This window comes from Microtus pennsylvanicus, chromosome 4 (assembly GCF_037038515.1).
Source record: "Microtus pennsylvanicus isolate mMicPen1 chromosome 4, mMicPen1.hap1, whole genome shotgun sequence".
In the NCBI taxonomy this organism is placed as follows: Eukaryota; Metazoa; Chordata; class Mammalia; order Rodentia; family Cricetidae; genus Microtus; species Microtus pennsylvanicus.
The window spans coordinates 139,366,664-139,381,746 of record NC_134582.1 but is presented as its reverse complement, the minus strand read 5'-3'; the positions used below and the strand labels follow the sequence as shown (position 1 = coordinate 139,381,746).

The 15,083-nt window shown below is 45.1% G+C and overlaps 1 protein-coding gene across 1 annotated transcript in view; it reads right to left on the bottom strand.

Annotated features, from left to right (window-relative positions):
- The window catches only part of Myo3a (myosin IIIA), a 195,238-nt gene that overhangs the window by 88,587 nt on the left and 91,568 nt on the right, over window positions 1–15,083 (bottom strand). The window contains exons 14-15 of the mRNA XM_075971112.1: window positions 8,367–8,465; window positions 8,169–8,283 (exon numbers count right to left, since the gene is read on the bottom strand). Coding sequence (XP_075827227.1) covers window positions 8,169–8,283; window positions 8,367–8,465 — 214 coding nt within the window. The remainder of the gene's footprint in view (window positions 1–8,168; window positions 8,284–8,366; window positions 8,466–15,083) is intronic.

Here is a 15,083-nt window from a genome sequence, read left to right as displayed (position 1 = left end):
CTACCAAAGGCAATCTATAGATTCAATGAAATCCCCATCAAAATCCCATCAAAATTCTTCACAGACCTGGAGAGGGCAATAATCAACTTTATATGGAAAAACAAAAAACCCAGGATAGCCAAAACAATCTTATACAATAAAGGAACTTCTGGAGGCATTACCATCCCTGACTTCAAACTCTATTACAGAGCTACAGTAATGAAAACAGCTTGGTATTGGCATAAAAACAGAGAAGTTGACCAATGGAATCGAATAGAAGACCCTGACTTTAACCCACAAACCTATGAACACCTGATTTTCGATAAACGAGCTAAAAGTATACAATGGAAAAAAGAGAGCATCTTCAACAAATTGTGCTGGCAAAACTGGATGTCAATCTGTGGAAAAATGAAAATAGATCCATATCTATCACCATGCACAAAACTCAAGTCCAAGTGGATTAAAGACCTCAATATCAGTCCGAACACACTGAACTAGATAGAAGAGAAAGTGGGAAGAACTCTACAACACGTGGGCACAGGAGACCACTTCCTACGTATAACGCTAGCAGCACAGACATCAAGGGCCTCATTGAATAAATGGGACTTCCTGAGACTGAGAAGCTTCTGTAAAGCAAAGGACACTGTCGCTAAGACACAAAGGCAACCCACTAACTGGGAGAAGATCTTCACCAACCCCGCAACTGACAAAGGTCTGATCTCCAAAATATATAAAGATCTCAAGAAACTAGACCGTAAAAGGCTAATCAACCCAATTATTAAATAGGGCACTGAGCTGAACAGAGAATTCTCAACAGAAGAAGTTCAGATGGCCAAAAGACACTTAAGGTCATGTTCAACTTCCTTAGTGATCAGTGAAATGCAAATCAGGAAAACTTTAAGATACCATCTTACACCTGTCAGAATGGCTAAAATCAAAAACACCAATGATAGTTTTTGCTGGAGAGGTTGTGGAGAAAGGAGTACACTCATCCATTGCTGGTAGGAATGCAAACTTGTACAACCACTTTGGAAAGCAGTGTGGCGGTTTCTCAGGGAATTCTGGATTAACTTACCCTTGGACCCAGCAATACCACTCTTGGGAATATACCCAAGAGAGGCCTTATCATACAACAAAAGTATATGCTCTACTATGTTCATAGCAGTATTGTTTGTAATAGCCAGAACCTGGAAACAACCTAGATGCCCTTCAATGGTAGAATGGATGAAGAAAGTGTATGGAATATATACATATTAGAGTACTACTCAGCAGTAAAAAACAAGGACTTCTTGAATTTTGCATGCAAATGGATGGAAATAGAAAACACTATCCTGAGTGAGGTAATCCAGACCCAAAAACAGGATCATGGGATGTTCTCACTCATATTTGGTTTCTAGACATAAACAAAGGTCATTGAGCCTATAATTAGTGATCCTAGAGAAGCTAAATAAGGAGAACCCAAAGAAAAACATATAGGCATCCTCCTGAATATTAACCTTCATCAGGCGATGAAAAGAGACAGAGACAGAGACTCATATTGGAGCACCGGACTGAAATCTCAAGGTCCAAATCAGGAGCAGGAGGAGAGAGAGCATGAGCAAGGAACTCAGGACCGCAAGGGGTGCACCCACACACTGAGACAATGGGGATATTCTATTGGGAACTCACCAAGGCCAGCTGGCCTGGGTCTGAAAAAGCCTGGGAAAAAACCGGACTCGCTGAACATAGCAGACAATGAGGACTACTGAGAACTCAAGAACAATGGCAATGGGTTTCTGATCCTACTGCACCTACTGGCTTTGTGGGAGCCTAGGCAGTTTGGATGCTCACCTTAGAAGACCTGGATGGAGGTATGGGTTCCTTGGACTTCCCACAGGACAAGGAACCCTGATTGCTCTTTGGGCTGACGAGGGAGGGGGACTTGATTGGGGGAGGCGGAGGGAAATGGGAGGCGGTGGCGGGGAAGAGACAGAAATCTTTAATAAATAAATATATAAATAAAATGCTAACTCCAAAAAAAAGCAAAAAAATATCTGATCTCCAAAATATATAAAGAACTCAAGGAACTAGACTTTAAAATGCTATTTAACCCAATTAAAAACTGGGGCACTGAACTGAACAGAGAACTCTCAACAGAAGAAGTTCAAATGGCCAAAAGACACTTAAGGTCATGCTCAACCTCCTTAGCGATCAGGGAAATGCAAATCAAAACAACTTTGGGATATCATCTTACACTTGTCAGAATGGCTAAAATCAAAAACAGCAATGATAGCCTTTTCTGGAGAGGTTGTGGAGGAAGGGGTACCCTCATCTGTTGCTGGTGGGAACGCAAACTTGTGCAACCACTTTGGAAAGCAGTGTGGCGGTTTTTCAGCAAATTCAGGATCAACCTACCCCTGGACCCAGCAATACCACTCTTGGGAATATACCCAAGAGATGCCCTATCATATGATAAAAGCATTTGTTCAACTATGTTCATAGCAGCATTATTTGTAATAGCCAGAACCTGGAAACAACCTAGATGTCCTTCAATGGAAGAATGGATGAAGAAAGTGTGGAATATATATACCTAAGAGTACTACTCTGCGGTAAAAAACAATGACTTCTCAAATTTTGCATGCAAATGGATGGAAATAGAAAACACTATCCTGAGTGAGGTAACCCAGACCCAAAAAGATGAACATGGGGTGTATTCACTCATAATTGGTTTCTAGCCATAAATAAAGGTCACTGAGTCTATAATTTGTGATCCTGGAGAAGCTAAATAAGAAGGTGAACCCAAAGAAAGACATATAGTTATCCTCTTGGATATTGGAAGTGGACAAGATTGCTGGACAGGGGCTAGGAGCACGGGGATGGGGTGGGATGGGGATACGGGGAGATGGGGAGAGAGAAAAGAGGAGGGGAGGATGGGGCGAGCTCGAGGGAATGGGATGGTTGGGATGGAGGAGGGGTGGATGTGGGAGCAGGGAAGTAGATATTTTAATTAAGGGAGCCATTTTAGGGTTGGTAAGAGACTGGACTCTGGAGGGGTTTCCAGGTGTCCAAGGAGATGTCCCCAACTTGTTCCTTGGGCAGCAGAGGAGAGGGTACCTGAACTGGCCCTATCCTGATGTGGGAGTGTCATATCAATCTGTTGATTTCATTGGCTAAGCAATAAAGAAACTGCTAGGCCCATTGGATAGGCCCACCCTTAGGTGGGTGGAGTAAACAGAACAGAACGCTGGGAGGAAGAGGAAGTGAGGTCAGACTCGACAGCTCTCCTCTCCAGAGCAGACGCCTTCAGAGATACGCCATGCTACCCGCTCCAGGGAAGACGCACGCCATGCCCCAGCTCCGACCCAGGATGGACTTAGGCTAGAATCTTCCCGGTAAGTGCACCTAGGGGCGCTACACAGATGATTAGAAATGGGCCAGAGCAGTGTTTAAAAGAATACAGTGTCCGTGTAATTATTTGGGGCATAAGCTAGCTGAGCCAGGTGGCTGGGGTTTTGGGGACGTAGCCCTGCCGCTGCTCCATATTACTACAAATGGCGCCCAACGTGGGGCTAACTAAACCCACTTAAAAAACCTGAGAAGGCTTAAAAATAAGGGAGAGAGCATTTAACACAGATTTTTGCTGTTTGTTGGTGGCGTGCTGTAGAGAGATTTCCTGATTCAGCAACAGCAGCAGAAAAAAAAGCTGTGTTATTTTAAAGTGTGGCTTCCCGGGGCTGTGCCGCCAGTGCAAACTCTGGCTTTATGTTTGTGTTCCCGCTTGGGATCGGAAGGAGAGTGCTCTGAGACCTTGATGATGATGCAGAGCTCCCCGCCTGCTCCTGGGCAGAAGGCAGAATCAGGCTTAGGCAGGCGGAAGAGCACGGCGGATTCCTGCCGCCATACAGAGACGTGTTTTCAGACTGCACAGTGCTCTGCGTGTCAGATTTGGATGTAACTTGGATGAAAAGAATTTCTGTGCTACACGCTCAGTCTCAGAATTAAAGTGCTGAGTGCCGCTCCTACCTGGTAGCCCCAAGAGGCTTCCTGACTCAGCTTTAGCTGCAAAATCCTGCGGCTCATTAAGAGGTCCTGCCACAAAACACTTAAACAGTGTTGATGAAAAGCTGAACACATGCTTTTCGGTTTTCAGCCGTAGCAGGAAAAAAGCTGCCCGTTTAAAAATGCCGGCTTTCTGGGCCATCCTGCCAGGGCAAACTTCTGACTGTTGGAGGCAGGAGGGCCGGCTACTGAGAGAGGACTTGAGTGTTGTCTGTTGTAGCTTGCTGGCTACAACCTTGAAATGCCAGTTGTGGCTATAAACATGCCTCAGCCATGAGGCTGGAAAGCTAAGGATCCAGCCAGCAAAGCCACGCCTTTAGTCCTACTGATATTGCTTGGTAATTTAAAGGCTCTTGTGGTCAGAAAAAGAGAGATATACAGTAAAGAGAGATTCAAAGACAGAGAAAATTTCTGAATGGTTTAAAGTGTGTTAAAAATATATGCAAGCTGAAAGTTGAAGTTCTTAAAGCAAAAAACAAAAAAAAAGGAAGAGAGTTGTTGTGTGTCGTAGTACACACCTTTAATCCCAACACTTGGGAGGCAGAGGGAGATAGACCTCTGTGACTTCAAGGTGTGGTAGCACACGCCTTTAATCCCAGTGCCTAGAAGGCAGAGACGAACAGATCTCTGTGAGTTCAAGGTGTAGTAGCAAACACCTTTAATCCCAATGCCTGGGAGGCAGAGAAAGGCGGATCTCTGAGAGTTCAAAGACAGCCTGGTCCGCAGATATACGCTCAAAAAGCAAAAAGTTAACCTAGAAATGTCGCAGCTTAGATTCTTAAGCGTCTAGTGATTTAAAGGCGCAAATCAAAAGTGCTCCTGGATAGTAAAAAATTGCAGATTCACAATAGGACAGATTCAGACCACTAAACGAGTCACACTGTTGGATGAATGTACGTAGGCTTGAGAGAGAGAAAGAAGAAAAAGAATATAGAGAATAAAGTTGATGATTTAAAAAAAAAAGTAAAAGTAAAGTCTTTAAAGAGACAGAGTACAGATAGTTATAGATATAAATAAAAATAAGCCGCGTAAAGATGGAAAATTCACAGAGAGTCTGGATTATGTACATTGTGTTTTCTTTAAAATTTTTGACTGTGGAGCTAAGTACAGAGAGACATTTCATTATATGGGCTGCCAACTGGAACCAGAATGGATATAAGGGTATTACGATTTCAAAATTTGGATCTAAGGATATGATGCTTTGGAGAGAGTCTTCTTTTGTTTTCACAGAGGATGAGACTCTATGGACTTCTTCTATCCTGATTTGGTATGATGGACCACGTCCTCCTGAAGGGTTGCTGTGAACATCTTCAGAAAATTGCTTTGCTCAACTGCCAACTGAGATGAAACTAGCACACAGGTTATACCATGAAAGACCTAATTAACGACGCCCCCATTCAGCAGGAAGCAGTTTGGAGAGAAAAAACTGCGCCCATGTTCCCAAATATAGTTTATAAATGTTCTTTTACATTTAAAGGGGGATATGATATAGACATGAATAATTTGCATTAGTATAGATTTTGCTTTATTGATAGAGATTTACGGTCAATTTTGTTATATGTATAAATGTTTCTGATGTAACTTTTACTTGATAACTGTTTTGTTATATGTAATTTTGCTATGTTAAGGTTAAAGCCTTCCTTTTTTTTTGTTTAAACAGAAAAAGGGGAAGTGATGTGGGAGTGTCATATCAATCTGTTGATTTCATTGGCTAAGCAATAAAGAAACTGCTAGGCCCATTGGATAGGCCCACCCTTAGGTGGGTGGAGTAAACAGAACAGAACGCTGGGAGGAAGAGGAAGTGAGGTCAGACTCGACAGCTCTCCTCTCCAGAGCAGACGCCTTCAGAGATACGCCATGCTACCCGCTCCAGGGAAGACGCACGCCATGCCCCAGCTCCGACCCAGGATGGACTTAGGCTAGAATCTTCCCGGTAAGCGCACCTAGGGGCGCTACACAGATGATTAGAAATGGGCCAGAGCAGTGTTTAAAAGAATACAGTGTCCGTGTAATTATTTGGGGCATAAGCTAGCTGAGCCAGGTGGCTGGGGTTTTGGGGACGTAGCCCCGCCGCTGCTCCATATTACTACGCTATCCTATAGCCACACTGGTGAATATCTTGCATATCACCATAGAACCTTCATCTGGTGATGGATGGAGATAGAGACGAGACCCACACTGGAGTGCCGGACTGAGCTCCCAAGGTCCCAATGAGGAGCAGAAGGAGGGAGAACATGAGCAAGGAAGTCAGGACCATGAGGGGTACACCCACCAACTGAGACAGTGGGGCTGATCTATTGGGAGCTCACCAAGGCCAGCTGGACTGTGACTGAAAAAGCATGGGATAAAATCGGATTCTCTGAACATGGCGGACAATGAGGGCTGATGAGAAGCCAAGGAAAATGGCACTTGGTTTTGATCCTACTTCATGTTCTGGCTTTGTGGGAGCCTAGCCAGTTTGGATGTTCCCCTTCCTAGACCTGGATGGAGGGGGGAGGACCTTGGACTTTCCACAGGGCAGGGAACCCTGACAGCTCTTTGGACTGGAGAGGGAGGGGGTAAGAAGTGGGGGAGGGGGAGAGGCGTGGGAGGAGGGGGAGGAAAATGGGAGACTGGGAGGAGGCGGAAATTTTTTTTCAATAAAAAATAAAAAAAGAAGAAAGAGAGGGGCTCTTTAAATGATGCCCAGAGAACCGTATTTCCACATCTAAATAAGTAAAAATAGTCTTCTGGTCTTATCCTCTCAAAATCAGTTTACAGTTGATAAAAGATGTAAGACCTGAACCTCTGAAACAACAACAGACAAAGCATGTTAACCCACAGCATGGCAAAGCCTCTATGTAAGGACTCCACTTACAGGGAACAACCCCCCGAACAGAAAGGAAGGATTGCATGACATTACAAGTCCTGTACAGCAGATAGAATGAGATGACCCACAAAATGAGGAGAAAAAATTGTCCACTGTACAGTAGACTGGGATCAATATTTATACTCCATAAAGAATTGTAAAGCTTCAGCCCTAAATATAAGTTAAGCAAGAAACTGGCTAATGAATTGAATAAATAGTGTTATCTGAATGATATAGAATGGTCATTATGCTAAACAAAATAGGCTAGACTCAGAAAGATCAAATATTACCTGGGTTCTTTCATACATGGGGTTTAGATTTAAATTTATATATACATGTATGTGTATGTGTGTTTATGTGAAAAATGAAAGTATAAAGAGGGTTATGATGAGAGGGAGAAGAGGTGTCCATGAAAGCAGGTGTTAGTTAAAGGGAGGGCAGTGGAAGAGAAGGCATGGAAAAAGGAGGAGGGAGGACGTGGAGGGATGAAGGGGAGCAGGGATAGGGCAGTAGGGGAAAGGAGATCAATAAACGGGCAAACAAGAATGATAGAATAATATGTATTATGAAAATGCTACAATGAAACCTAATAATTTGTATGCCATTCATAAACATATTTAAAGAATTAAAATACAAAAATTTAAGGGGAATAAATCTAGAGATACAGAAAAAACTTAAATAGTATAAGAAAATTCAGCAATTAAATTTATGGCTTAAATGTGAGTTGATTTTCCAGAAAAATTCAAGTAACTAAAAAGGAACATAAAAATATAACAAGGTACTTATTATGGAAGACTCAGAAACATGATAAAAGGCTTTATATTGAGGCTGCTGTGATGGCTCAGCTGGTAAGGTACCTGTTGCAAGCATGAGAACCCCCAAATTAAGATCCCCAGAACCCATATATACAAAAGTCAGACTTGCAGTGTATGCTGGTAACCCAGCATTGGGCTACAGAGGGTGTTGGAGGTTGGGGGATCCTTGAAATCTACCTGCCAGGCGAGCCAAACTGATGAGCTTCAGATTCAGTGAGACCCTTTCTCAAAGCATAGGCAGAGAACCATTGAGTGATCTTGACTTCAGGCCTTTATATGCATCTGCATACATATGTGCACATACTCCACACAAGCAGAGCAACACCACACCCATCACCTTGCACATATAGTGGCAATGACTGCTGTATAAAGCCCTGAGCATAGTTCCTGGCATATATTAACCAGTCAGTGAATTAGCTAATTCTCATCATTAACGAAGACTTTTAAAAAGATACTAGGAAAGTGGTTCAAACATCTCTGGTACTTACCTCCATCGTAAAACCAATGACTTTGAAACATTGCTCAATTAGCTCATACTGGGATTTATAGAAACTGTTATTCATCATGTCCTGCACTGTTCTGAGATGCTCATTTTGTAAGTACCTGAAGAAAGTATGAGAGGAAAGGTAAAAATCTAAAATCCATCAAAAGAGAAAGCACCATCACAGTACAACCTGGAGGATTACCTGGGTGGCTTATTTTCAGGCAATTTGTAAAGGGCTAGTTTCTTCTTTTCCGCTAACCCAGCATAAATGTAGTAAAAAATATGAAAATTTTTTTCTCCACTGGAAAAAAAATAAGACATTTTCAGGAAGATGGTTAATAAGGACATTTATTAACTATTAAAATGGCACCCCAATATTAGTGTTAGAACAATCAACAGCTGTGATAGCCCATATGGGCTTCCTTGAACATTACATTTTGGCTTTCTGTTGTTATGCCATTGTTCTCAACTATTAAAATAATTAGTGGTAGCTCTAAACATCACAGCATTTGTGAGTGACTCTCTAGGAATTTTTCTAGGTACCAGGAACATATAATGAACAAAACAATCAGAAATGTTTAACTTCTAGAACATTAGTAGGGATAGCCAGAAAAAGAAATAAGATGCACAGTATGCCAAGTGGAGGTAAATGTTGAATTATCTCAGTTATCCTCTACAAGGCCTTGGGGTAGGCATCATTCCTGCTTTACATATTCAGGAAACTGAAGCTTAGTGCTCCCCATCTCAAGCAGAATCACAGAACCCATGGCTCTCCTGCATTCAGACCAGGTCTTCCTGACTGCGATGGCCACACCTCCATCTTTCTGAAGCTCAGTTTTCCCATATATGTGAGGCATCTCCTAATAATTCAAGCTCTATGACTTGAATTCTAAGCCCCTCCTCCCTATAGCTAGGGTAAGGCATACCTTCATAGGGATCCAAAAAACCAATTAATACACAAGGGATAAATCCTGGTTCCACAGCCAGTGGCCCCACCGACTGCCCAAGCAGCCACATTCAGAAGGCCTAGTTCAGTCCTATGCAAGTTCCCCAACTATCAGCCCAGAGTCAATGAGCTCCTACTAACTTGGCTCAGCTGTCTCTGTGTGTTTCCCCATCTTAATCTTGACCACTTTGCTCATATAATCCCTCCTCCCTTTCTTCGACTGGACTCTGGGAACTCAGCCATGGCTTAGCTGTTGATCTCTGCATCTGCTTCCAACAGTTCTAGATGAAGGTTCTATAATGACTATTAGGGTGGTCATCAGTTTGATTATAGGTGAAGGCCAGTTTAGGCACTATCTCCACTATTGCTAAGAGTCTTAGCTGGGGTCATCCTTGTAAATTCTTGTGAGTTTTCCTAGCACCAGATTTCTCCCTAACCCTATAATGGCTCCCTCTATCAAGACACATCTTTCCTTGCTCTTCCTCTCCATCCTTCCTCTAACTCAACTATCCTGTTCTACCATGTTCTCCTCCCTACTGCCCTTCACAACCACCTCCCAACTTAGGAGATCTTATCCATTTCCCCTTTCCAGGGGCATCCAAGCATGTCTCTCTTAGGGTCCTCCCTGCTACCTACCTTCTCAGAGGTTATGGATAATAGCCTGGTTATCCTTTTCTTTACATTTAATATCCACTTATGAGTGAGTACATACCGTGCTTGAAAAGATAGGGTTTTAGGTCTGGCTGCTGCCCCAAGAGCAGACACGCCCCTTATTTTAAACCTTTTAACTTAATTTTGAGCAGCATAAAGATGGAATCTAGGATCTCAGACATGCTAGGTAAGCACTGTACTGCTGAGATCCACCCAGCCTGCATATCCATCCTAGAAAGCCACACAAATTCTCATCTTCAATGCCACCATCTGTTGCTTGTTGCAGACACCATTGAGATGTCAAGCAGTTTATTACAGACAACATTGTACTTAGCAAAAGTAACCGTAAAGACATGAAAATGGCTTGGGAACTTGCTGCGATGAGGGAAGCTATAAGGATAAGAGAGGGTGACCAGAATATATTACACACTTGTATGAAATTGTCAAAGAATAAATAAATTTTTTAAAACTTAGAACAAAGCTAAAAGCTTTGTTTAGTTCTTGTCTATTTGGCACCAGTAAATAATAAAGCTTCTCTGGGGTTAACACACTATATAATTTATTTGCTTTCTTCTCTTGGTGTCGCATTGATTGCTCTGTATGTCACCTCTTAAAGCACTGCTGTGAGGCAATGTATAATTAGTGAAGTGACTCATAAACGTAGACACACAAACTTAGCAGATTTCTCTACTGCTATCACTTTACTAAGACTGTAATTTTATAAGGCCTGGAGTTACTTTGGGAAATGCACTGACCTTCAGTGGATAAACAACCAGAGAGTTAAAGCCACAAGAAAAAACCTCATCTCCAAAGGTCCCACCTTAGCCCACATCAAATGTTCACTTAAGGTCAGTGTCACACAGAGCTCGCTGTTCCCAGGTTGGTGCTCCAGGACAAACTCAGGGTCTCGGGGAAGATAAATGCTGTTCCTCCAACCCTAGGTCCACACACAGTATTTTTTGTTTTGTTCTGTTTTTTGAGACAGGGTTTCTCTGTAGCTTTGGAGCCTGTCCTAGAATATACTCTGTAGACCAGGGTGGCCTCAAACTCACAGAGATCTGCCTGCCTCTGCCTCCTGAGTGCTGGGATTAAAGGTGTGTGCCACCACTGCCCAGCCTGATTCCGAAGAAACTAGAGTTTGAACCAAAGCATGCAGTACTCTTAAGAAATAATGAACTACTCCCTCCCACAAAATCTTAGTTCTTTTTAAGTCTCCTGTATGTTGCACACGTAAACATTCAATAAATATTTGTCAATGAATGAATGAATGAATGAATAAAGCTATCCAGAGGACAAGGTTCAAACTTCAGCTTTTGGCATTAACTGGCCTGTTCTCCCAGTTTGTTTCTTCATGTGTGAAAGAGACAATACAGCAAGTAAGAGAAACAAAGCCAATGGCAAGGTTAGCACAGTGCCCACTGGTCCGTAACAGAAGAGAGCAAGCCTGCCAGTTTATGACTCTTAGGGAGTCGTGTAAAGGGCTGGTGTGGAAGAGCAATCCAATCAATGCTTGCTGAACTAGTCGTAAGAGAAGGAAGCTAGCAGATACAGCCATAATTTATATTTATGAGAATTACCTATCATTGTCTTCAATATGTTCGTTTTCCCTCAAGCAGTCCCTTTAAAAATCACTCACATTTAACAAAGGGTTAAGTCACAAGTTACTCATTTGCCGTCATGACAAAGGCATTCTAAAGATAAAAGAAGTCGGAGGCTAAGGTGGATAGAAGGAGGCAGAGAAAACAGAGAAGGAAAGAATCGATCCTTTTAAAAGAAAGCGCAAGCTCATTAAACAAGATACATGTCTGCTCTGGCTCTTCCCTGCTTCTCAGATGGGCTCTCCAGTCCTCTCTGCTTTTTTTATGGCCCCCAGCCCCCAATGCTCAGCTGGGCAGACTGCAGGACCTGAGTCTCTTATCCTCTGGCTGGTGGAGAGAGGAGGCAAGTGAAGGATCTGTCTACTCACATGCTACCTGGTAGAGGATGCAGTCTTCTGGGGGTTACAGACCGACAGGCAGACCCTGTTCTCAGCCACGGCTGTCCTTGGGCTCTGTGATGTTTTCTTTCCCCTGGCCCCAAGAAGCCTAGAGATACAAATCATTTCTTGCCTTTGTTAATCTTGACTATCAGCTGGGGCTAAGCATTCATTCTTGATTCTTTGATACATATCATATCTTTGTAAATACAGGTTTTTCTTTCTAATAATCATGATTGATATAGCCCACTGAAATTCATAATTTCAAAAAAAATGTACCTATGGAGCTGGAGAAGTGGCTCAGTGAGGAAGAGTGCTTGCAGTATGAGCATGAGAATTTAAATTTGAATCCCAGAACCCACATGAGAAACTATATGTGCCCATAATGCCAACATTGAGGGACAGAGACAGGTGGTTCCTGAGAGCTACCTGGCCAGCCAACTTGGGGAAAAATAGCAAACTTACAGTTGAGAGACATTGTCTCAAGAGGATAAGAGAAAGAATGATGGAGGACGACACCCGACACACTCCGCTGGCTTCCTGTGCTATGTACTCCCACACACTCCGCTGCCTTCCTGTGCTATGTACTCCCACACACTCCGCTGCCTTCCTGTGCTATGTACTCCCACACACTCCGCTGCCTTCCTGTGCTATGTACTCCCACACACTCCGCTGGCTTCCTGTACTATGTACTCCCACACACTCCGCTGCCTTCCTGTGCTATGTACTCCCACACACTCCGCTGCCTTCCTGTGCTATGTACTCCCACACACTCCGCTGCCTTCCTGCTATGTACTCCCACACACTCCGCTGGCTTCCTGTGCTATGTACTCCCACACACTCCGCTGCCTTCCTGTGCTATGTACTCCCACACACTCCGCTGACTTCCTGTACTATGTACTCCCACACACTCCGCTGCCTTCCTGTGCTATGTACTCCCACACACTCCGCTGCCTTCCTGTACTATGTACTCCCACACACTCCGCTGACTTCCTGCTATGTACTCCCACACACTCCGCTGACTTCCTGTGCTATGTACTCCCACACACTCCGCTGCCTTCCTGTACTATGTACTCCCACACACTCCGCTGCCTTCCTGTACTATGTACTCCCACACACTCCGCTGCCTTCCTGTACTATGTACTCCCACACACTCCGCTGCCTTCCTGTGCTATGTACTCCCACACACTCCGCTGCCTTCCTGTGCTATGTACTCCCACACACTCCGCTGCCTTCCTGTGCTATGTACTCCCACACACTCTGCTGCCTTCCTGCTATGTACTCCCACACACTCCGCTGCCTTCCTGTGCTATGTACTCCCACACACTCCGCTGACTTCCTGCTATGTACTCCCACACACTCCGCTGCCTTCCTGTGCTATGTACTCCCACACACTCCGCTGCCTTCCTGTGCTATGTACTCCCCCACACTCCGCTGCCTTCCTGTACTATGTACTCCCACACACTCTGCTGACTTCCTGTACTATGTACTCCCCCACACTCCGCTGCCTTCCTGTGCTATGTACTCCCCCACACTCCGCTGCTTTCCTGTGCTATGTACTCCCACACACTCCGCTGGCTTCCTGTGCTATGTACTCCCACACACTCCGCTGACTTCCTGTGCTATGTACTCCCACACACTCCGCTGCCTTCCTGTACTATGTACTCCCACACACTCCGCTGCCTTCCTGTGCTATGTACTCCCACACACTCCGCTGCCTTCCTGTACTATGTACTCCCACACACTCCGCTGACTTCCTGTACTATGTACTCCCACACACTCCGCTGACTTCCTGCTATGTACTCCCACACACTCCGCTGCCTTCCTGTACTATGTACTCCCACACACTCCGCTGACTTCCTGTACTATGTACTCCCACACACTCCGCTGACTTCCTGCTATGTACTCCCACACACTCCGCTGACTTCCTGCTATGTACTCCCACACACTCCGCTGCCTTCCTGTACTATGTACTCCCACACACTCCGCTGGCTTCCTGTGCTATGTACTCCCACACACTCCGCTGGCTTCCTGTGCTATGTACTCCCACACACTCCGCTGCCTTCCTGCTATGTACTCCCACACACTCCGCTGACTTCCTGTGCTATGTACTCCCACACACTCCGCTGCCTTCCTGTGCTATGTACTCCCACACACTCCGCTGCCTTCCTGTACTATGTACTCCCACACACTCCGCTGCCTTCCTGTGCTATGTACTCCCACACACTCCGCTGCCTTCCTGTGCTATGTACTCCCACACACTCCGCTGACTTCCTGTACTATGTACTCCCACACACTCCGCTGCCTTCCTGTACTATGTACTCCCACACACTCCGCTGCCTTCCTGTGCTATGTACTCCCACACACTCCGCTGACTTCCTGTACTATGTACTCCCACACACTCCGCTGACTTCCTGTACTATGTACTCCCACACACTCCGCTGCCTTCCTGTACTATGTACTCCCACACACTCCGCTGCCTTCCTGTGCTATGTACTCCCACACACTCCGCTGACTTCCTGTACTATGTACTCCCACACACTCCGCTGACTTCCTGCTATGTACTCCCACACACTCCGCTGCCTTCCTGTACTATGTACTCCCACACACTCCGCTGCCTTCCTGTGCTATGTACTCCCACACACTCCGCTGACTTCCTGTACTATGTACTCCCACACACTCCGCTGACTTCCTGTACTATGTACTCCCACACACTCCGCTGCCTTCCTGTACTATGTACTCCCACACACTCCGCTGCCTTCCTGTGCTATGTACTCCCACACACTCCGCTGCCTTCCTGTGCTATGTACTCCCACACACTCCGCTGCCTTCCTGTACTATGTACTCCCACACACTCCGCTGCCTTCCTGTGCTATGTACTCCCACACACTCCGCTGACTTCCTGTACTATGTACTCCCACACACTCCGCTGACTTCCTGCTATGTACTCCCACACACTCCGCTGCCTTCCTGTACTATGTACTCCCACACACTCCGCTGACTTCCTGTACTATGTACTCCCACACACTCCGCTGACTTCCTGCTATGTACTCCCACACACTCCGCTGCCTTCCTGTGCTATGTACTCCCACACACTCTGCTGCCTTCCTGTACTATGTACTCCCACACACTCCGCTGACTTCCTGCTATGTACTCCCACACACTCCGCTGACTTCCTGTACTATGTACTCCCACACACTCCGCTGACTTCCTGTGCTATGTACTCCCACACACTCCGCTGCCTTCCTGTACTATGTACTCCCCCACACTCAGCTGCCTTCCTGTGCTATGTACTCCCACACACTCCGCTGCCTTCCTGTGCTATGTACTCCCACACACTCCGCTGC